Source organism: Protopterus annectens, chromosome 12.part0 (genome assembly GCF_019279795.1).
Source record: "Protopterus annectens isolate FY-2018-M chromosome 12.part0, PAN1.0, whole genome shotgun sequence".
In the NCBI taxonomy this organism is placed as follows: Eukaryota; Metazoa; Chordata; order Ceratodontiformes; family Protopteridae; genus Protopterus; species Protopterus annectens.
In genome coordinates this window covers 1435052077-1435074973 of record NC_056746.1, presented here as the reverse complement: position 1 = coordinate 1435074973, position 22897 = coordinate 1435052077, and the positions used below count along the sequence as shown (strand labels likewise).

At 35.9% G+C, this 22897-nt stretch overlaps 1 protein-coding gene across 3 annotated transcripts in view; it reads left to right on the top strand.

Moving 5' to 3' along the window:
• Positions 1 to 22897, top strand: part of LOC122817246 (E3 ubiquitin/ISG15 ligase TRIM25-like) — a 1463860-nt gene that overhangs the window by 305219 nt on the left and 1135744 nt on the right. For all 3 annotated transcript variants that reach the window (XM_044090466.1, XM_044090465.1, XM_044090464.1), the window contains exon 3: positions 2626 to 2859. In XM_044090466.1, coding sequence (XP_043946401.1) covers positions 2626 to 2859 — 234 coding nt within the window. The remainder of the gene's footprint in view (positions 1 to 2625; positions 2860 to 22897) is intronic.

Here is a 22897-nt window from a genome sequence, read left to right as displayed (position 1 = left end):
TCATTCTGTAGTTCGTGTAAAACGCAGCCTGGGATATTGTCAGGTCCCATGGATGCTGTGTTCTTGGCTTTGGAGAGTGTGTTTTTTACCTGTGCAGTCGTGGTTATAGGAACTTTGCATTCTTCAGGTATAGAGATGGGCCCTCTAGGGGGTGAGAGGGGGGTAAAGTTAGCACTGAACCTATTTGCTAGGATGTTGGCAATATCAGTTGGTTCTGTATATTTAGTGCCATTATGCTGTAACTCAGAGCAGATCTGAGTGTTCCCATTTAGATTCTTGACATAGCTATAGAATGCTTTGTGGTTGTCTTTAGAGTCAGTGGCAATTTTGTTTTCGTAACTAGCTTTGGAGGATTTTATGAGGGATCTCAGCTTCTTACTGAGGTTGACCAGGGAGTTCCTTCCATCATGGGATTTTACTCTTTTATTGCAACAATTTCTTTCTTCTGTTGTAGAGTTTGTTTATGGCAGAGGTCCACCAGATTGGCTTCCTTTTTTTAGAGGATAACATCTTGGTTCTGTTAGGGATAGCATGATCCATACACTCGTGTAAGTGCTTATAAAGTGCATTTGTGTAGGATTCGGCAGTCATACCTCTATTGTCCGTCTGCATGGGTGTCATGAAGTTTGCCACTTCTGTCTTAAGAAGTGTGAAGTTGGCTTTTGAGAAGTTTTTTACGATGGTTTCCCTAATTGGGGCTGGGGGTGGGATGTGGATGTCTAGGCTGATTAGCTTGTGGTCGGATCTGACCAACGAGGAATTGACCTCTGTTGTGGAACACCGGTTTCCCATGTTGGTAATGACCAGGTCTAGGATATTGCTGCCCCTGGTGGGGGTGTGAATAAGTTGATCCAAGGCGTTGGAATTTATGAATTTTAGAAAACGTTGAGCAAAAGAGTTAGTACACGAGTAGTTTTCCCAGTTAATGGTGGGGTAGTTGAAATCGCCCATTATTAGGGTGTTGGGTTGTACCCTAATACTTTCCAGTATATCAAGAAATGAGGAGTGTGAATCCTGGAGCATGGTGGGGGGTCTGTAGCAAGCTACAGTTTGGATTGTGGTCTTGCCCAGAGTTAGTTGCACTTGGATAATCTCGGATGCATTATGCTGTGCAACTAGCCTGGAGGTGTGGATATCCTTAATGAATATGGACTCGCCTCCGCCTTTAGTGTTTCTTTCTGGGTTAGGTGGCTGAAAGGTGTGGTATGAATTGAAGCCTGGTAATGCAGGGGTGCTCTCTGGAGCTTTGAACCAGGTCTCTGTCACTGCACAGATGTCAATGTTCTCCATTTTAAGGAGTGCCTCCAGTGAGTGCATTTTGAGGTTTAGACTTCTAGCATTGAGTAGCATTACCCTCAGATTTTGCTTGCTTGTACCTGCTATGGTGATGAATTTGTCATTTGAACCTTGCCTAAAAAAGGCACTATAGGGGTTGCAAGAGTCTTAGCCAGTATCCGGAATCCTAAGGGCGACAGCTGCAGGCCATCTCTGGCAAAGCATCATGGACTGTCAATCATGTCGTCCCAGGCAGACAAATCCCCTTAGAATGACACCAGAAGCTTAGCCAATTGTTGAAGTCAATCATTTTGTCCTTGTACTGTGATATCATTCTGGGTGATGGCAGGATGCTACTCAGGGCTAGGGTCATACCTGCCTGGGATACAAGATCGGAGAGATCCTCCATGTCTCTTTTCATGTAGTCCAGGGAGGTACGTCTCAGGTCATTCACACCACCATGGACAATGACAGTGTCATATTTGTACTTATTGTGGAGTGACCTGAGTGCATGCGTTGTGTGGCGGATCCTGGCACCTGACCGTAACTTTCTCCTTGTTTAGTCTAGTGAATGGAACATCAGTATGCCTGACTATAGAGTCACCTATGACTAGAGTGTTGGGTACGTTGTTATGCCTTGGAAATTACTGCTCATGTCATCTTAACAAGACCTTTGTTTTTGGAGATTTCTCCTTTCTTCATGTTTGTCTTACCATAGAGTTTGTGTATGTAAGTCAAAGGGTATGGGGAGTTGACTCCCTGCAAAAAAATGTTTACAGTTGAAGTTTTTGCCTTTTTTGTACTTTGTAAATTTCTGTTCAGTGTTTTTGGCCCTTAGCATCTTGTAATTTGAGGTTTCATAGGGGAACCTGGAATTTCAAATCAAAGTTGTGTCATTCTGTTTGTTTAATATTGTTTATTCCATTGAGGTGATATCACTTTAATGTTTCTTATTCCATTTAAGCTATGTCCATATTTGTTTTGAAGTCATGTTAATTAAATACTGCAGTGTTGAACAGCTTGTTGACTTTAACAACAATAGGAGAGTTCCTACATGAGTTGCGTCACTTGGTAGATCCATGTCCTTTCAGTTAGTTAAACTCCTATCCTAAGGTGAGGGTTTTACAGGAGGTGCTGCAGAGATGCACTGTTTATGTATGTATGTATGTGTGCATGCATGCACAACTAACATTTGTCATACAAACTGAGGTAGTTAAGAGAATACATTTATACTGTGCTGTCCATTAATCAGGTTAACATTCATTTATTTGCCTTTTCTAATGTCTGTATTTGCTATATTCAAGTCACAAAAGAGCAACTAAATGTAATAAAATTATCTATATTTTTCAGGAAGCAGCAGCTCAGAAGAGGGCTTTATTGGAAAATGAATTTTCTCTAATGAAAAGCATACTTGAAAAAGAAGAGAAAGATGCCATAAAATCTGTGGACCAAGAAGAAAAAAAAATGAAAGGAGACATTGGATATTCAAGTAAAGTAATTGCTTATAAAAAGGAAGAATATACAAAGCTGAAAGATCAAATGGAACTTTGTCTTCAGAAAAGTGACAATATTGCATTTCTAAAGGTCAGCATCTTAATATAGATATATATTTTCTTTCATAAATTGGTAATTGTAGCAGACAGTATACTGTTACTAATGAACCTTATGTTGAACTTCAGAAGAAAGTTATTTATTAAATGCTCAAACACTGTGTTTATACCATCTGGGTAGACTGCATCCCTGATTAACAAAGAGCATAGCTTTATCTGTGCTAGCATGTGGGATGGATGCATGAGTTATATGACTGACAGAAAGCACAGTATTTGTGGTAAGGTGTAGGGTAGTTGGGGGGGTTATACCTGTGTTGAATATGCAGCATAGTATGTTTCATGGTGGGATATAGGATAGGAGTGGACTGTATTTGCATGAGACAGGCCCCAAATGATTATCTCTGGAAGGGTCTCGCATGGGTCTAGGATGGGTGGCAGAGTAGATTGTGTTTGACAGGCACTGGGGTAGTATGCAGGTTGGGTGTAGAATGGATTGTTGGACTGTATTTCTCTTTGACAGGTATCGTAGCATGACTCTAGGTGGGAGTATGGGACAGGCTGGTGGAAGGTATTCTTGCTTGAGTGAGTGCAGATCTTCATTTCCGGTAGATGTGGTATGAGAGGTGGACTGAGTCGGATTTGGTATTGAGTGACAAGGTTTTTGTGCTGGTACTTTGTTTCTCTTTGGTTATTTTGTTGAAAACCTCAAGTAAAAATAACTAAAATTATTAAACATTGTTGCATCTGCTTTAGAAGATTTACTTTGAAAATCCTTACAGCCATTTTTTTCTATTCCTAGAACAGATGTCCGTGTGTGTAGTGCAGTAAGTTTTTCCACTGATATTTTGTTTAAGAATTATTAAATGATTTTCCAGAAAACACTTATTACCTTTATTTTGTATCACTACTTCCCACTGCTTCTTTACTACCATTTTTACCAAACACTATTCCAAGTAATTCATTTTTTTTATCAGAAAAGTATCTTCAGTATTAGTTACACCATGTAAACCCTTACTTTTCATCTTTATTCAAGTGTAGTTCCACTTTCTCTAAAGTATCATTCTATAATATCACTATTTTATCCATCTTTCCCTTCTTGCAATAACTATAATATAATCAGCATTTGATGAAAAATTAAGAACATCAACACAGTAACGTGATCCATATGCCCTCTTACCCAATGTGTACTAATCATAATACAAGCATCAGCAGCATTAATAACTAAGTAAGCTAATACAATGCTCATAGGGCAGTCCTGTAGTATACCTCACAAACCCCTGCTTAGGAGGCGTGGCCAAGATGCCAGTCTGATAGCAGCAGAAATCCATAGCTCTGCATAGATTTTAATATCCTGACAGGAAATATACTTTAATTTTTAGAAAAATCTAAAGTTATACTAAAAGTTAGATTAACATAGATTCTTTATTATTTTCTAAAAATTAATACATAGTCAAGAAAAAATTTTAATTATTTCTGTCAAGAAGTTTTCTGCTGGAGATCTCAAGATGAGCAACTCGAAGAACCCACACCAGGAGAGTGCAGTGAAGAAAGAACTACATCTTATAATAAACATCCGTCACTAAAAATGGACAAATTCAAAATCAAAATGGATATTATCAAACAGGAATGCAGTAAACAACTGGAACTTCTAAATGGAATAGTAAAAAAAAAAAAACAATCTAAGCAGATTCTTGCCTTAGAGGAAACAGTAAATGACCTAGATACTAGACTGACAGAAAATGAACATCACAATGAATTTCTTCTGAAACAAAACACCAGGCTGGTTGAGAAACTGGAAGACCTTGAAAGCAGATCAAGGATGAATAACAAGAATATATGGAATTCCTAAGAAAAGGAGGGTGCTAACATGATTCAATTCCTCAATAAGTGGTTTTCATCAGCACTAAACATGCCTGAATCCCTCTTTTTTGGAATTGAGAGGGCTCATCGGTCCCTGGCAAAACCAGCTTCAATCTCTGAGTTCATCTAACCCCAGGTCTATAATAGATTTCTTTCCTCGCAAGACAAGGACTTAGTGCTGAAATCAGCTTGGTCTAATTCCCCTATCAAGATGGGTGAAAAAATTATTCGTTTTGATAATGACTGCACCTCTGCAGTCATATCCAGAAGAAAGGAGTGTGTTCCTATAAGTCCTTGAAAAGAGCCAATATTAAAAGCTCAAATTCTTTTTCCTGCAAAAATAAAAATCATCTTGCCAGAAGGAGTGAAGATCTTTGATTCCCTACAAGAAGCAGTAGAATTTATCAAAAAGAAGAAAATACTGTAGGACATAGAAGAAATGGAATGGCCATCCTAGAGTTTGAAGAGACAGGCAACAAAAAATGGATGGTCTGTGAAGGAAGGAGCAAACAAAACTAAGAAACTAAAGGACAAATGAATAAATTCCTTCTGATTGTAAATGCTTTGTTTTATGAATCGTAATATATTTGATTCTGGTAAGTCTCTATGCTGTAAGGTAATGTGAATCATTTGTTATTATTAACTTTCTCTTTTCCTTTCTATATCTACTTTTTCTAATTACATATAGTACTAAGTATTTAAATAACATTCTATCTGTCTTCTTTCTTCCTGTTCTTTTTTGTTATCAATATTCCTTTTCTGTCTTTTCCCCATTATAAGAACTTTACATACTGTTCTCTTTTAAATAACTACAAATGATGTATGTCTTCTAATTCTTTAGTAATAGTATAATTTGACTTAATACCAAAGTGCATTTTTTTCTAGTGGGTCAGTGGTGGGGGTAACAAGGTGTTTCTGATTAGTGTTTCTAACTAAATGTTTTAAACTTTTTGTTTAGATACTTTTAAACATTAATACAGTACATTAATGGTGTTTTATCGATAACACTAGATATATATATATATATATATATATATATATATATATATATATACATGCGTGTACTATGTTCCTTTTTTTTCTTTCTCTCTGCCATGGTTAACTGGTGGGTAAATGAAATGTTATAATATGATTTTTGACTTGAGGCAGCTGTTATTACTTCTAAATAGCTGTTTTTATATGAAAGGGTTATTATTTTTTCATGATGTTGATGTTTTGTGAGGAAACTGGTGGCCTGGATGACTGTTCTCATTGTGGAGATTCGTGACATCCACTGACAAGGCAGCTTGAATGTTTTTTTTCTGTAAACTCTAAAAGCTTCAAGATCTAAATTTCCCACCGAAAAATGCTTTTTTCCTCACTAGAGAAAACTTCTGTTGTGCATGAGCCTATTTAGATACTTTTTAACAAGTTTATGAAGCTGCAACTTGAGGAAACAACAGTGATGACATAATTTGATCTTTTGGACTTGTTAAATGGTTGTACTTGAATTCTTTTCTCTTGAAATTCTGTTATCCTTCACTAGATACTTTAAATGGTAAATAATTAGTTCTGATAAGTGTTTAACTCCTTTGAAAATGCCTATGTTTTCTTATAGATGCATACATTCTGCAGATTCAGTGACACTATTAGTAACTAAATGACATCAAGTAAACTAGGAGCTGCATTAGAAAACTCATTATGCATATTAACATCAGACTTATGTTATATAACTAAACCTTTAGTAACTAAACAGCGGGTTGTGAGGCCCCCCCCCCGAAGAAAGATATCAACATAGATCTTAATACATACGAGTAATATGTGTATAATTGCAAAATATAATAGTTATGTTGTAATAAGTGTTTTATATATATAAATATATATATATATATATATATATATATATATATATATATATATATATATATATATAAGAGATCCTTGCATGAAAAATGTTAGATAGATGACTGACAAATAGTTAAATTATCTGATGCTTCTTGAAAAGTCTTGGAAATAATGACAATCTTCTTAACCTTCAGCTTCTAATGTTTATACGTACTTTGATCTGATTTCTGGCATACCTATGTATTAGAGGTGCTATTATCATATGTGACATATTCATATAGCTTCAGATTTATTGGACACACTCATTCTAATGTATATTTCAAGGATTCAGATTTCTTTAGTTGCTTTCATAGTGTTTTTCTGTTTTGTTTTTTTACTCTATTCTAGGCAGAGATGGATAATTTGTGTCATTTGGTATTGGAGAGGTGGTGAATAGATGGTTTAGTTAAGTTTTTAACTAAACCAGAAACTTTGTTTCATGTATGTGTTTGTAAATAGTTTTGGGTTTTTGAAAGTAGTGCTTAATACACATTATGCATCCATGATAAGTATGTTTTCAGTAGATTTCAAGTCAACACGGAAGAAAGGTCTTTCAGTTAGTATAAAGACGCACAATCAAACCAAGAATAAAATCTTGCCCAACGGCCACAGTTAGTAATAACATACACGTTATAGTCAATGACTTATAAATGTTTATCATTAAATATTAATGGTCTTTTTACAGGAAACCCATCTATTAAAAAAAGATCTGCAAAAATACTCATTCAATGGCTATAGCATTCTGGCTGATTCATGTTTTAAGACTAAGAGAAGGGGCGCTCTTATTCTATGGAAAATACTTATACTATGCCAAGAATTATAGATACAATTTCAGATAAAGATGGGATGCCGGGCATTGTTGTTTTGGAAATCAATAGTAAATATTATACTTTGATTAATACATACTGGATGCCACGAATGAGTACTAAATATGTTGTCAAATATCTGGACCTGATTACTTTAAATGCAAAAGGGAAAATTATAGCAACAGGTGATTTTAATTGCCTGTTATCAGGCAATGATACTTATAAAAATGGTAAAACAAAACTAATATCTCAAGCCAAGAAGTTGAATGACTGTACAAACCAGATGAACCTTAAAGATATACATGGTTTAAGGGAACATTATTCCTTATTCTGTACTCACTATTCATATTGGTTTGGTACACAAACATTGATAAGGTCTTTGTATCAAATAATATATACTCTAAAATAAGTGATGTATCTATAATGACTTGTCCACTTTCGGACCATAATGCTATAAACTTTAACTACACATATGATTTAAGATTTCTGCAGAGAATTCATGCTTACATAACCAAGTTAAATGATGTTAGGGAATGAATAATGAAAGAAATAGACATGTTTATGGAAACAAATGATAATGGTGAAGTGACTGATACTATACTATGGGACACCTTTAAAGTTTATATATATGGTAGAATAAAATATTGGTACCTACAAAATTGCTAAGTTAAATCAAAAATACTTAGAAGTTCTGAATCATAAGGTAGCCATAATCCTAGAAAAATTGAAATTATAATCTTATGCTGTAAATCCCAAATATCTACATAAAACAGTGGTAAGATGCAAAAAAGTAAACAATCAAAATCTTATTTAATGAGATTAAATATAAAAGTGATGGTTCACTTAAGAGTACATCTAACTTAATGGGCATATTAGAAGTGTTCAAAAACTACCATAAAGATATAAATAATAACACACCCCTTTTGAAGACAGATAATGTAATAAATACTTTTATTTAAGAAACTATAAATACTAAAGTGTAAATGCAACAAAATAACATATTAAATAAACAAATAACACTAACAGAAGTGAAAGAGCAAGTAAAAAAAATAAAAGATAATAAAGCTCCAGGACTGGATGGAATAATTCTTGAACTATATAAGATTTTTCCTGAATATAGAATAAAGAAAATAAGTGCCTTTAGGGGTTGGGAGTGTGGCTTAATGGCTAAGGTGTTTGCCTTACAAACACAAGGTGCAGGGTTTGAGTCTCACAAGGGATAATTGGCTAGGCTTAAAATGGCTCGCAAGGGCAGTTAGCTTAGTACTAAACCATGAACCTATGAACTATGGTTAAGCACCTCCATATTAAAACAAGGTAAGGACCCCAAATCCTGTGATTCATATAGGCCAATTTTGTTACTAAACACTGATTATAAAATTTTCATGACAATTTTAGCTAATAGGATAAAGAAAATATTACCTAATTTAATACACAATGATCAGACAGAGTTCATTCTTCATAGAAAGGTGCAAGATAACACTATTAAATTACTATATTTAATAGTCATAGCATGCAAATACAAAAAACAACTAACTATTATCAGCCTAGACATAGAAAAGGCTTTTGATTCTATTAGTTGATCTTATCTACAAAGAATTCTGATTGGTTTTGAATTCTCTGCAGATTTTGTAAACTTATTAATGAAAATTTGTAGTGGGGCACAAGCTTATATGATCCTCAAGGGAACTAGACAAGGTTGGCCTTTGTCACCATTATTGTTTGGTCTTTCAATGGAGTCTTTTGCTACATATATCAGAAACAAGCAAAATATAAAATGCTTTCAAATTAATAAGGACTATTGTCCTAAGATACAATTATTTGCTGATGATATGTTGTTAACATTGGATGATAGTGGTGGTTCTTTGCATGATGTTATAAATATCTTAAGCAAGTTTGAAAGAATTTCAGGGCTTAAATTTAATCATAATAAATGCAAAACATTACTAATTAACAAAAAGATCAAAAACACCTAAGAGAGAATAGCCTATTTAATTGGAGAATGATGTATTAGAATATTTGGGTGTCAGTATAAAGAGTACATGGAAAGAGTCTGTTAAACTAAACTACAATAATTTAATAACCACCATTAATGAACGAACCAAAAGATCAAATAAAATGTTCTTGACAATGGAGGATAGGCTCTCTTTAATTAAAATGATAATTTTACCTAAAATGTTGTTTTATATACAGTCATTGATACTACACCCTCCCAAAAACTTATTTCAAAAATTAGATTTCATGCTACTTAAATTTTTATGGTTCCCATTAAAAACTAGGATTGCATATAAATGGCACATTAGAGCTTGGAACAGTAATGGGATAGTATTCCCTAGCGTAGATCTTTATTCGAGATCAGTTATAATTAATGTAATATTACATTCTATCACACCTACCTATGCACCTGGCTGGAAAACAATGCATGAGATTCATATAACTGATGTCAGAACTATAGAAAATCAATTTAAGGAACAGTATGGAATAAGTAGAGTTCATTGGCGTTTATGTGAATTTTGTTTATTTAATAAGACGTTTGATCATTTTTCTTATGACATTAATCAAATATTTAATAACTTTAAAAATATAATTCAGGAACAAACCACTTGCTGACAAACAGGATAAACGCCAAGTGCTCCAGAAAAACTTGAATAATATTAATGAAACCAAAAGGAGCAACTAGGCTGATGCAGAGTCACAAGTAGAAATGAAAGGCAAAATCCTCAGGTTAAAATCCAAATGAAAGGCAAAATCCTCAGGATAAAATCCAACTTTAATTCCACTGCAGGTCAGATAAGCGCTTTCACTCATTCATTTGAGCTTCATCAGATCATTACATGATTGGATTTTAACCTGAGGATTTTGCCTTTCATTTCTACTTATGACTCTGCATCAGCCTAGTTGCTCCTTTTGGTTTCATTAATATTATTAAAAATATAATTGATTGTAATTACATTAAACAATTTCTGTTTCTGATTGCCTAGATTCTTTTAACTTCAATGTGATGCAAAAATTAAAGGAAAATAACTTGATATTCTGGCACCAGTTTATTGAAAATAAGAGTATTAAACCACTAAACTCTCTTTTATGTAGTTTTGATAATAGTCAAGACAGCTGGTTGTTTATACACTACGTCAGTTTGCAGAAAACAAAATGAGAATATCAATCAACCTAGAGACTGACTCTATGCCTAGTTTGATTTAGCTTTTTATTAGGTGTCTTGAAAAGACAGATAATCAAAAATTAAGTGTCTCAACTATCTATAAGGTACTAAGAGAAGACACTCTAAAGTTTGACTCAGATTTTTGGAATTGCTATGTAAAGGCTAATGGAGAACAAATATCTGATGAATCCAAAAAATTATTAAATTCTATGTATGATACCTCTTCTTCATTATGTTGGAGATTGTATACATGGAAATTTATGAATAGGAGTTTCTGTACTCCACATAAAATAAAAAAACTGTGAAAGTAAATGTTGGAAATGTGATGATGTAGTAGAGGCCAACTGGGTTCACATGTTCATTGAATATAGAAATGTTCAATACTGGAAAGACTTCAGATATTTTGTAAATGCATTATGGTCTGAAATCTGTCATATTTCCGTGGTATCCCCGAAGTCTCAAAACAACCCACTAAAGTGTAGTGGGTCTAAAAACAAAACAGTGTAAGAAACTTCTCTGTGTGGAAGATTTTCAGTACATGTATTTCTAGTTAATCACTGTAAATTAATAAGATCAGACAATAGTAGTAGAAGTAGCAAACGTAAACTCGTCAAGTCAAAAAGTAATAATAGAAAATATATAATTCTACAGCATTACTAAGTATTCGAAAGTAATCCAAGCAAGGCAGGCAGTCTGTTTCCAGTCGAAAATCTTTTATTAAGTACACAGACAAGCGATCCAAGTAAAACAAAAATAGAGTAATAATTTCCTCACAAGCTTTCAAAATATATATATATACTTTTTATCAGGCATGGGAGTGGTTTATTGTGCTGTAAAACAAAGTGTTATTGGTACACATATTAAATTCACATCCCTTCCCCCATCAGTGTGACATTCGAGCTGGTCCTGCCCTACCTAGTAGCTGTCATAATAATATATAGCCCTAATGTACTTTAATGGTACATCTTATTTAACCAAATTATTAAGTCTGTGATTTTATACAAGGCAATATACTACATGGCTGGAAATATATCAACCTTAGTTCATTTTGCGATCAAAAATTATATATAGATATATACATATACATTTTGCATGTAAAAATCAGTTTCTATTTTCATAACCTATTGTTAACAAAGATCGCTTTCGTCCTTCTAGACTTCTTCAGGTCTGTGTACAAGAACCCTAAAAACCTATATAATTGTATAATTAGTTAGTATTGTTAATACCATCATTTTGAACAAAATGGAAAAAAGAGAACCAGAAAAAAGTAAAAAAAATATATGTATGATGATGGAAACAAAATATACACTTACATTTCAAATGATTTAAAATGGTATTTAAAACCAATTTGTAGAAACAAATAAAATAAAATACACTTAGTCATGTAAACAATGTGGCAATTTTCTAAGTTCCAGTGCACTTTTAATTGAACAGTAGTAGTTTAGTCCAGGCTTTCTAAAAGAGTTCAGCTTTAATTGCCACATGAGTTCCTGTTTCTCCAGAATATTCGGGATGTCTCCTTCAAGATCACCCATGTCTATGCGATCCAGGATCTGGAACTTAAAACCTTTGTGTCTTTTATGAAGAGAAAGGTGTTTGGCTACTGCATTATTTTTACATCCAGAGCGGATTTCTGAAAGATTACATGAAATCCTTCGCTTGAGTTTATTTACAGTCTTGCCCACATAGAATGCATCACATTCATTGCACTGTGCCCTGTAAATTACTTTTTTAGTGTTACAGTCACCCCCTGCACTGGTTTTAATGATCTTCTTTAAATAAGGGCAATAAAAACTATCACCTTGCTGTATAAATATACAAAATGTACAGTTAGTTTCACATCTTTTAGTGCTTTTCTCACATGGTCTAGGTTTAAATTCAACAAAACTTCTAATATTCCTGGCCTTCCTATAAACAAATGATGGGGCTTCACCTAAGATGTTAATCAGAAAAGGGTTTCCTGTGACAATGTCCCAGTTTTCTTCAATAATATTTTTGATACTGTGATAATCCAAAGTGTATGTCAGGATGCAGCTATTTTTGCAATTGTTATTCTCTGTGGGATTACTTAACATTTTTCTACTGGGGAGGTTGAGTGAAGGTGCTTCAGTCCTTTTCAGTTCTATAATGGGTTCCAGGATGTTTTTTAACATCTGACTTTCATAGCCTCTCACTAGAAAATCATTCTCTAAGTTGTTCGGGTTTCTCAAAAATGGCTCCATCTCTGTGGTGATTCGAGCTAATCTATAGCCTTGGGATTTCACTACATTATACTTGGTTTTTGTAGGATGTAGACTTTTACTGTGGAGTAATAAGTTAACCCTCGTTGGTTATCTGAATAGATCAGTGGTCAATAAAACGTAAATAGCATGTGATATGCTGCATGTTGTCTGTGTTGTTTAATACAAAGTCCTCCTCCCATTTGCCCAGGGCTATGTTAGCTATTCTGGGAGCCATGGCAGTCCCCACTGTTATACCAGTTTTTTGTTTGTAGTGTTTGCCATTGAAAGTAAAGAAATCGAAGTCCAGTACAAGATTAATGAGCTTGCTTAACTTTTGCAGTTGTGCCTGTGTACCCTGATTATGTTTCTTAAAAGACTCCATAGCCGCTGTTATACAGTAATTGTGAGGGAGCACTGTGTACAAGGATTCCACATCAATAGTTACCAAAATACTGTCAGCTTCCACTGTAATGTTTTTTATTTTCTTCAAAAAATCCATTGAATCTCTTATGTATGACTTATTCTTTTCTGCTAGAGGTTTCAGCAAGTAATCAAGGTAAATGGCTGTGGCTTCAGTAAGGGAACCTCCACTTGCTACCACCGGTCTATAAGGTGGGTCTTCTCTGTTCTTGTGTGGCTTTGGTATTCCAAAAAAGTAAGGTAAACGTGGGCATGGGCTCCATAAATAATTATAAAGATTTTCAGTGATAAGTTTTTCTTCCCATAGTGTGGTGAGATTAGTGTTCCATAAATCATATGCTCTTTTTATGTCATCCATGGTAAATAACTCATAAAATCTGTTATCCTCCAGCATGTTCTCTATCTTTTGGTTGTAGCTAGTGGTATCAGTCACAAGTATACCTTCTCCCTTGTCTGCCTTCATTACATGCCTGGATTTATCATTGCCTAGCTCAAGAAATGCTTTTCTTTCTCCCTGTGTTAAGTTATAAAGTTTTTTCTTTGGAGGTTTTTTTTATTTTTAAAAGATCTCTTCATTCACATCTTGTATCCCAGTGGGAATGCTCTTGCTCCCATCCCACATAACTTACTCTTGCAAATTCCATCTTCCTTCCTTCCTCTGTTTCCTCCTGCAACTCTCCTTGTTATTCACCCCTAACTCTTACATATTAATTGCAAATTCCATCTTCCTTCCTTCCTTCCTCTGTTTCCTCCTGCAACTCTCCTTGTTATTCACCCCTAACTCTTACATATTACTATCCCTATGAAAATTGGAAATAATGCTCTAAGCCACACCCCGTAAGGGTTTGCTTCCGAATATGATATTATTTCTCATTATTTTCATGCTAAATTTCCTTTTAGTCTGTATTATCTATTAAGTATTTACTTGCAAATTATTTTTCTGTATCTTTAACCTTTGTATAAAAGTATAATTTGTGCAACTATTAAGAACAACCTATTGTAACCTTTTTAGTTTTGGAGCTTTTCTCCCCAGGACTCCATTGAAAATGGGTTCATTTGGCCCAATGGACTATCCTGGTAAACCAACTGCAAATAAATAATAAAAAAAAAAAAATAAATTTTTAAGCAGCTTCCTGATATCCATCTCACATTTCACTTCGAAAGCAGCTAGTGTTTGATGTAGTGGTGTACAATAGCTGCTAGGCCTTTTTATAGTTTCATCAATAGGCTTATTTTCAGTGTCATTACTTTTGCCATGAAACTGTACCCTTAAGTTGAGCTTCCTCACAAACATTTTAAGGTCTATCAGTACTTGAGCAACCTCACTCCTGCAGCTTGGTACAAAAGTAAGTCCTTTGGACAACACACTTTTTTCCTCTTCAGTCAGTGCTTTAACAGAGTGGTTCCAGATAAGTGGAGCACCTGTTATTGTGGTACCTGTTGTTGTTGTTATTGTACCTGTTATTGTGGCTGTTTCCTCTGTCTGAGCCTGGGACCTGGGTTGGAGTCGGGATGCCAGTTGGGATTGCCCAGGTATTGTATTTCCCTCACCCCTGTCCACTGTTTTGTTCTCCTGTCTCTCTGGGAGTTTGTGGATAGAGTATAAGACCTCTGGAATTCCTCCTCTGCTTTCTGGAATCTTGGTGGGTTGCAGTAGTATTCCTCGCTGTGGCTGTGGTATGGGGGGACCTGGTAAGGAGGGACAAGCTCTGGGGCTCTGGTGGTGGTCGTCGTTCTTGTTCTGGTACTGGTACTGGCTTTGGTATTTGTGTGGTGGTTGATGTCTGTGCTGTTGATATTGGTCTTCCTGAAGAAACTGGTCTCTGTGATGGTGTTGCTGCTCCTAGTAGCTGGATTGTCTGTGGTCCCGGTTGTCCTGGTAGTCCTGTAATTCGTCCCGTAGAACTCTCTGTCGGTTCTGGTTGCCGCTGTGGCTTATGTTCCTGTCCTGATCCTTCTGTGATGTCAAATCCTGGATCGCATAGACATGGGTGATCTTGAAGGAGACATCCCGAATATTCTGGAGAAACAGGAACTCGTGTGGCAATTAAAGCTGAACTCTTTTAGAAAGCATGGACTAAACTACTGCTGTTCAATTAAAAGTGCACTGGAACTTAGAAAATTGCCACATTGTTTACATGACTAAGTGTATTTTATTTTATTTTTGTCTACAAATTGGTTTTAAATACCATTTTAAATCATTTGAAATTTAAGTGTATATTTTGTTTCCATCATCATACATATATTTTTTTACTTTTTTCTGGTTCTCTTTTTTTCCATTTTATTCAAAATGATGGTAATAACAATACTAACTAATTATACAATTATATAGGTTTTTAGGGTTCTTGTACACAGACCTGAAGAAGTCTAGAAGGACGAAAGCGATCTTTGTTAACAATAGGTTATGAAAATAGAAAGTGATTTTTACATGCAAAATGTATATGTATATATCTATATATAATTTTTGATCGCAAAATGAACTAAGGTTGATATATTTCCAGCCATGTAGTATATTGCCTTGTATAAAATCACAGACTTAATAATTTGGTTAAATAAGATGTACCATTAAAGTACATTAGGGCTATATATTATTATGACAGCTACTAGGTAGGGCAGGACCAGCTCGAATGTCACACTGATGGGGGAAGGGATGTGAATTTAACATGTGTACCAATAACACTTTGTTTTACAGCACAATAAACCACTCCCATGCCTGATAAAAAGTGTATATATTTTTTATTTTATTTTATTTTATTTATTTTACATTTGTTTACCGGGTTAGTCCAACTGGATGCATATCCATTTTCAGTGGAGGCCCGGGGAGAAAAGCTCCACACAAAAAAAAAAACAAATAACACATAGACTTACATACAGATAAATTCTTGGTAGCATAATAGTAATAGACAGAAATAAGACATACAAATAAATTGACTTTTCCATGATATGCAAAGAACAGAAATTTGAATTAATTAAAAACAATATACAGGAGGAGATGAGAGTTGTAGTGATATGGAGAGATATGAGAAGAGAGAGAGGCCATTAGGGAATGGCACGAGGGAGTTTAGGGACTTTCTGATTAGGGCGGTTTAGTACAAGGACAGAGCCAGTGAGCGTTAAAGAATAATTTGAGATTAGTTTTGAATTGGCTGAGAGAGGTAGCTAGTCTTAGGTAGTTTGGAAGGGAATTCCATAGCTTTCCAGTGGAATTTGCATAAAGAGCGTCACCGCCCGAATTGTTAGATTTCGTTGTTTGTACCAGGACACTATTTGAAGAATGAAGGCTATTTAGATTGGAGTAGGGGGTCAAGAGTTTGTTCAGAGAGGGGGTTTTATCTGGTTCCTTAATTATTTTAAATGCTTCAGTAAGTTGGTTAAGCTTGAGAAGACTGGGGAGTTCTAACCAGTCAAGTTTTCTTAGGTTAAGGCAATGATGAGTATGGTAAGGTTCTCCTGTTACAAATTTGGCAATATGATTATAAGCAACAGAGAGTTTGTTAAGCTCGTTTTTTTTGAGGAAGGAAAATACTGGAGAGGCGTACAAAAGGGTGGAGAGAAGGTGAGTACGTGCAATGGTTAGTTTGGTATTGGGAGTAAGAAAGTTCTTAATTCTATACATAGAACCAAGTTTCTTGTTGACTGTCTTTATGGTTTGACTGATGTGCATGTCAAATTTGAGCTTATGGTCAGTAGTGACACCTAGTAGTTTGGTATTGGTGACAGGCTCAATGATGGTGCCATTAGTGGACTGAACGTGGAAGGTCATATTATTAGAAAGTGGAGGGTGTTGCCCTAAAGAAGTGGATAAGGTGGGGAAAATTAATAGTAGCTTAGTTTTTTTGGGGTTTAGGATAAGTTTCCGTTCAGTAAACCATTTTTCCACAGCAGTAAAGCAGTGTTGGGTGACTACCTGGAGATTATGGAGAGAAAGATCAGAGCAGATCAATGTAGAGTCATCTGCATATTGAATGCATGTGGCTTTGGGGATGACTGAATGGAGATCATTAATGAATAAGGAGAAAAGAAGGGGACCAAGTATAGAGCCTTGGGGAACTCCTGTTGTGTTAGGAAGCAGGTGAGATAGCTTGCTTTGCCACTGAACTGCTTGTTGTCTACCAGAAAGGTAAGCTTTAAACCAGTTTAGGGCTAAGTTATCGAGGTGAAGGTTTTCCAGGGTGAGGAGCAACAATTCGTGATTGACCATGTCAAAGGCTTTTGACAAATCAAGAAATAGTGCAGAAGTAATTAGTTTGTTGTTACGGTTGCTATTGACTGAGTCAACAAAGGAAAGGAGGGCAGTAGTTGTACTATGATGGGGGCGAAAACCATGTTGAGTTTTGGACAAGAGATTGTTTTGGGTGAGATAGTGTAGGAGTTGCTTGTGAACACACCTTTCCATTATTTTTGCTATTGGGGACAGTATTGCTATCGGTCTATAGTTAGAAGTTTCCGTGGAGGAGCCACCCTTATGAAGTGGGATGACGTAAGATATTTTCCAAAGAGAGGGGATTGTGGCCTCTGTTATAGTTCTGTTAATCAAGATTGAGATGGGGTAGGCTATAACATCTGATGCTATTTGTAGGTATTTGGCTGGGAGACGATCAGCCGATAGGGTGGATGGTTTAAGTTTCTTCAGTAGGGTTCTGATATAGGAGGTGGATACTGGTTTAAGGTTAAAGGCGGGTGGAAATTTGCCAATAACTCTGGTAATGGAGGAGGAAGAAGAAGGTAACTGACTAGCTAGGAACTGGATGGTCTCGGTGAAAAAAGAGTTGAATGTGTTAGCTACTTCTTCAGAATCTTTACCGATAAGTTTCTCGGGGGTGGGGGTAGAGGATTTCCCAGAATGAAGGAGGTTGTTGAAACCTGCCCAGAACTTCTTTGGGTTATTCTGGTGTTTGTCTTGGAGGTGACAGAAGTAGTTCTTTTTATCCCGGGTAATGTCTGATTTTGTAGAGTTTCTAAGCTGCTTAAATTTAATGCAATCTTGAGGTGCTTTCGTGGTTCGCCACTTGTCCCATGCCTGGTTTCTAAGCTTAATTTTTAACTTGGTTTCTTTGGTCAGCCAAGGTGCTATCCGGACCTTGGATCTGATGAGTCGGTTTGGAGTGTGAGATTCCAATATATTTAGAAATGTGTCATTAAAGTATGTCACACTTTGATCAAGGGGAAGTGTTTTTAACATGGACCAGTTGCAGGATTTGAGTTCAGCTAGGAATTGTTCTGGGAGAAATTTCTTCTTATTTCTAACAAGTCTATATATAGGGGGATTAGTACAGGTCATTTTATGTTTAATGATGAAAGTGACAAGGTGGTCACTGAAGTCGTTGGGGAGGGTCCCAGTGGTATAATTTAGTGTGTCTTTATTGGTAAGAATCCAGTCGATGGTACTTTCTTTTTGATTAGCATTTCCAATTCTTGTTGGAGATGTAATGTTTTGGGAGAAGCCATGTAAATTAATGGGCATAGGATTCATCTGGTCAGAGAACTGGTACCAGTCAATGTTAAAGTCGCCTAGTACAATGGTTTCTTGGGGGTAGTTCGTGGTTAACCAACTTAGGGTTAGCTCCAATGTTTCTAAGTTTTTCCCAGGTGGGATATATATTACAATAAGATTGATGCTTTTATGGTTGTTTAGGCATATTTTTAGGGCAATTAGTTCCATGTTAGAGACCTTTGGAGGTTGTGAAGGATTCAAAATGATGTTCAGTGTGTTTCTAAACATAACAGCTATTCCACCACCTTTTCTTTTTATCCAATCTACCCTTAGTATATTATACCCTGGTGGGAGAATCTCTTCATCCTTTGTGGAATGTTTGAGCCAAGTTTCAGACAGACACATGATGTCTGGGTGATGTGTGGCTAGTAGAGCATGTAGATTATGAACTTTGTTATTTATACTTCTTAAATTTAGATGGAGGATGAGAAGAGAGCTAGAAGTTCTTAGAGCTAATTTTGGGGTGACAGAGTCTAGGTTAGTGATTGGGCCTGGGTTGGGGTGTATATCTCCATCCCTCGCAATACATTTTTTCAGGTGGTCTATGAGTCTAAGTACTTTAAATAGTATCTTTAGACTAAGTTTTGTAGTGGTAACTTTAGGGTAACGCTGTGTTAGACACACAGTTTTAAAGCATGATGTTATAGTGGTATAGTTTGGAGGAGAAAACAGATTAGGGGGAAAAGTTGTGTAATTGCATGTGTGACCATTGGGGAAGTGGATACCCAGTAGAGTTTGGTTTTCATACCTAGATGAGAAATAAGGGATGAATAAAAGTAGAGCGAAAAGTGGGATGATAGAATTCATTACTTTACCCATGGTATGAAGGAAGGATAGCTAAAGGAGTGGTGGGGGTTAGGTAACTTGCTGAGATATTGGTAGGTAGCCGGTATTGTAGGAGGAGTTGGATTAAATTACAGGGAGGCTATGATTGGTTCAGAGTTAAGTGGGATGGGTTTATTGACCTGATAAAATTAGAGATAGCTGGGGCGGGTGGGATATGGGGGCAGGGTGGGGCGCGGAGCGAGCCCGAGTGAAGCGAGGGTGAAGCGGAGCGGGGATACACCAGTCAGGAGTTTGCAGGGTCTTAAAGCCTGCTGCATGTGAGTATAGAAGACTGCTAATTAAGCTGCAGTGTATTCTTTTTACTTAAGACCTGATTGCTATGAAATAGTTGGCAGGTTAGGTGAAGTTTGTTTGACCAACTGTTTGGTTATACACTGGCTTGTTTAAAAAGAAAAGTATAGGGACTTGGGATATTAGTATTTTCGTAGGCTGTTTAGAGAAGGGCTGCCAAGTTGGGTGAAAGGTACTGTTCTGTTGCCTGCCTACGAGACGCTGTACAGTATAATTAGAATATAACAAGGGTATTGTTTTACCCTATTTCCTTGGGGATAGTTAATAATGGTATTTATTGCAGGAACCAGCTTGTGCATTCGCACTGTGGTAACAGTTCTTGGGTTTCACCACCTACTGTCTGGGAGCCACGCGGTAATTGTTTGAGGGGGGCTACCTAGGATAAAAATAAAAGGAACAGACAGTGGTTTAGTGTAGAAGAAATATAATGCCCTAGACTAGGAGAGCCTAATAAGCACTACTAACTGATTCAGGTAATTAGAGATGATCAACTAGTTCCATGATTAGCAAAAGAATAGGTTTAAAAACTAGGCACAGGCCAACCTTAAATGCATATAACCACAGTTATTCAGCCAACTACAGCATATAATCATAAATACATATAGCCGCAGTAAACTTTAGTTTAAAAATAAACATTCAATTCAAACAGAGATATGAGGCGTTTGCATGTCTTCTATGATTGAGCAATTAAAATTAGGCTACACATGTTATTAAACGCCACGGATAGCTAACTTTGTGTCAGGAAATAACATTCAGTACACACAGAGATATTAGGCGCCAACATGTCGTATATGATAAAGCATTAAAATTTAGGCTACACGTGTAGTTCAGTGCCCAAGATAGCTTTGGTGTACGTAATCAAATTAAATGTTAAGTAAAACTTGTTTTTGTCACACTACCAGTAGTAGGAACAGTTGCGACGTTCCTCAGACCTTCTACACAGTGCATTTGTACAGATATTAACCATAAATTAGTTAGATAACTAGTGTGTATACATATAAACAGTCTGTTTAGTCAATTTGCATTCCTGGTAATCTATGCAAGTAAACCTTAGTGCGCTTATACGCACTTAACCACAAGTAGTTAGGAAACACGATGCTTACTCAGACAAAACACTCGTATTTATCTAAACTGTACTTAGGCTGCAGTAAAACACTATCGTTTTATCTTATCACTGTAAATGCCTCCTTTTAAAAATAGTTGCAGTCAAACTGGGCACTTAGATGAAGCACATTCAGTTATCACCAAAGTATTAGCAGTACAAACGGAAAATAACTCAGTTTACAGTTAATAGCATACCTCAAGGCATGTGCCGGTGAGCGACAGGGGAACACAACAGTACCTCTAATGTTTTACTTTTGAAAATGGCGGAAAAATTTGTAGTGATTATGAAAACTCGCTGACGTGGGATACACCAGTCAGGAGTTTGCAGGGTCTTAAAGCCTGCTGCATGTGAGTATAGAAGACTGCTAATTAAGCTGCAGTGTATTCTTTTTACTTAAGACCTGATTGCTATGAAATAGTTGGCAGGTTAGGTGAAGTTTGTTTGACCAACTGTTTGGTTATACACTGGCTTGTTTAAAAAGAAAAGTATAGGGACTTGGGATATTAGTATTTTCGTAGGCTGTTTAGAGAAGGGCTGCCAAGTTGGGTGAAAGGTACTGTTCTGTTGCCTGCCTACGAGACGCTGTACAGTATAATTAGAATATAACAAGGGTATTGTTTTACCCTATTTCCTTGGGGATAGTTAATAATGGTATTTATTGCAGGAACCAGCTTGTGCATTCGCACTGTGGTAACAGTTCTTGGGTTTCACCACCTACTGTCTGGGAGCCACGCGGTAATTGTTTGAGGGGGGCTACCCTATTTCCTTGGGGATAGTTAATAATGGTATTTATTGCAGGAACCAGCTTGTGCATTCGCATTGTGGTAACAGTTCTTGGGTTTCACCACCTACTGTCTGGGAGCCACGCGGTAATTGTTTGAGGGGGGCTACCTCAAGGCATGAGCCGGTGAGCGACAGGGGAACACAACAGTACCTCAAAATATATATTTTGAAAGCTTGTGAGGAAATTATTACTCTGTTTTTGTTTTACTTGGATCGCTTGTCTGTGTACTTAATAAAGGATTTTCGACTGGAAACAGACTGCCTGCCTTGCTGGGATTACTTTCGAATACTTAGTAATGCTGTAGAATTATATATTTTCTATTATTACTTTTTGACTTGACGAGTTTACGTTTGCTACTTCTACTACTATTGTCTGATCTGATTAATATACAGTGATTAACTAGAAATATATGGACTGAAAATCTTCCACACAGAGAAGTTTCTTACACTGTTTTAAATCTGTCATATTTCTAACTCACTAATCCTATTTCAGTGTTCCTGCACCTAATGTAATACCTATATTTCAGATTCAGTTACTCTGGTCAATTCTTGCAACTGCCAGAAAAGTTATTACTTTGAACTGGAAAAGTAAACCAGCTTTGATGTTTAAATATTTTATTAATTTAGCAAAAAAGTTGCTTTTAAAAAAGAACTGCAAACCATTTATTTAAGAACTCATAACATTACTCATAAAAAATAGCATGGCAAAAATTGGAAAACCTTTTGAACAAATACTGATAACTTCTCATGGATAAAATGATTGTTTATCATGAATGAATGTAAATATTGTAAATAGTTTTATTGTATTTGTTATATGTGCGTTTTCTTATGTTTATAATGAAAACAAAATAAAAATGTTTTTGAAATAAACAAACACCTGCTTAGTAAACCAATCATTAATTGTTACTCTGGGTTGTTATGTGCCATCGTTAAGATCATTATTTTCCTTTAAGCTCATATTGCATCAAATGTTCCCATAAATATTTATGACTCATGTAGTCAAATGCATTGCCTACATTTCCCACCACTAACTTAGCAACATTTCCTCTGTTCGGTATGTCATCTCCTGTTTTACCACAATGTATAATTTTTGACTTCTTTTACCTTTATGTATGCATATTATGCAACATTACTTCACGTTTAACAGTCTCAAACCTCATGTGTAATATTTTCATTAATATTTTGTACTTTGTATTACACAGCGAAATTGACCTCCAGTTTT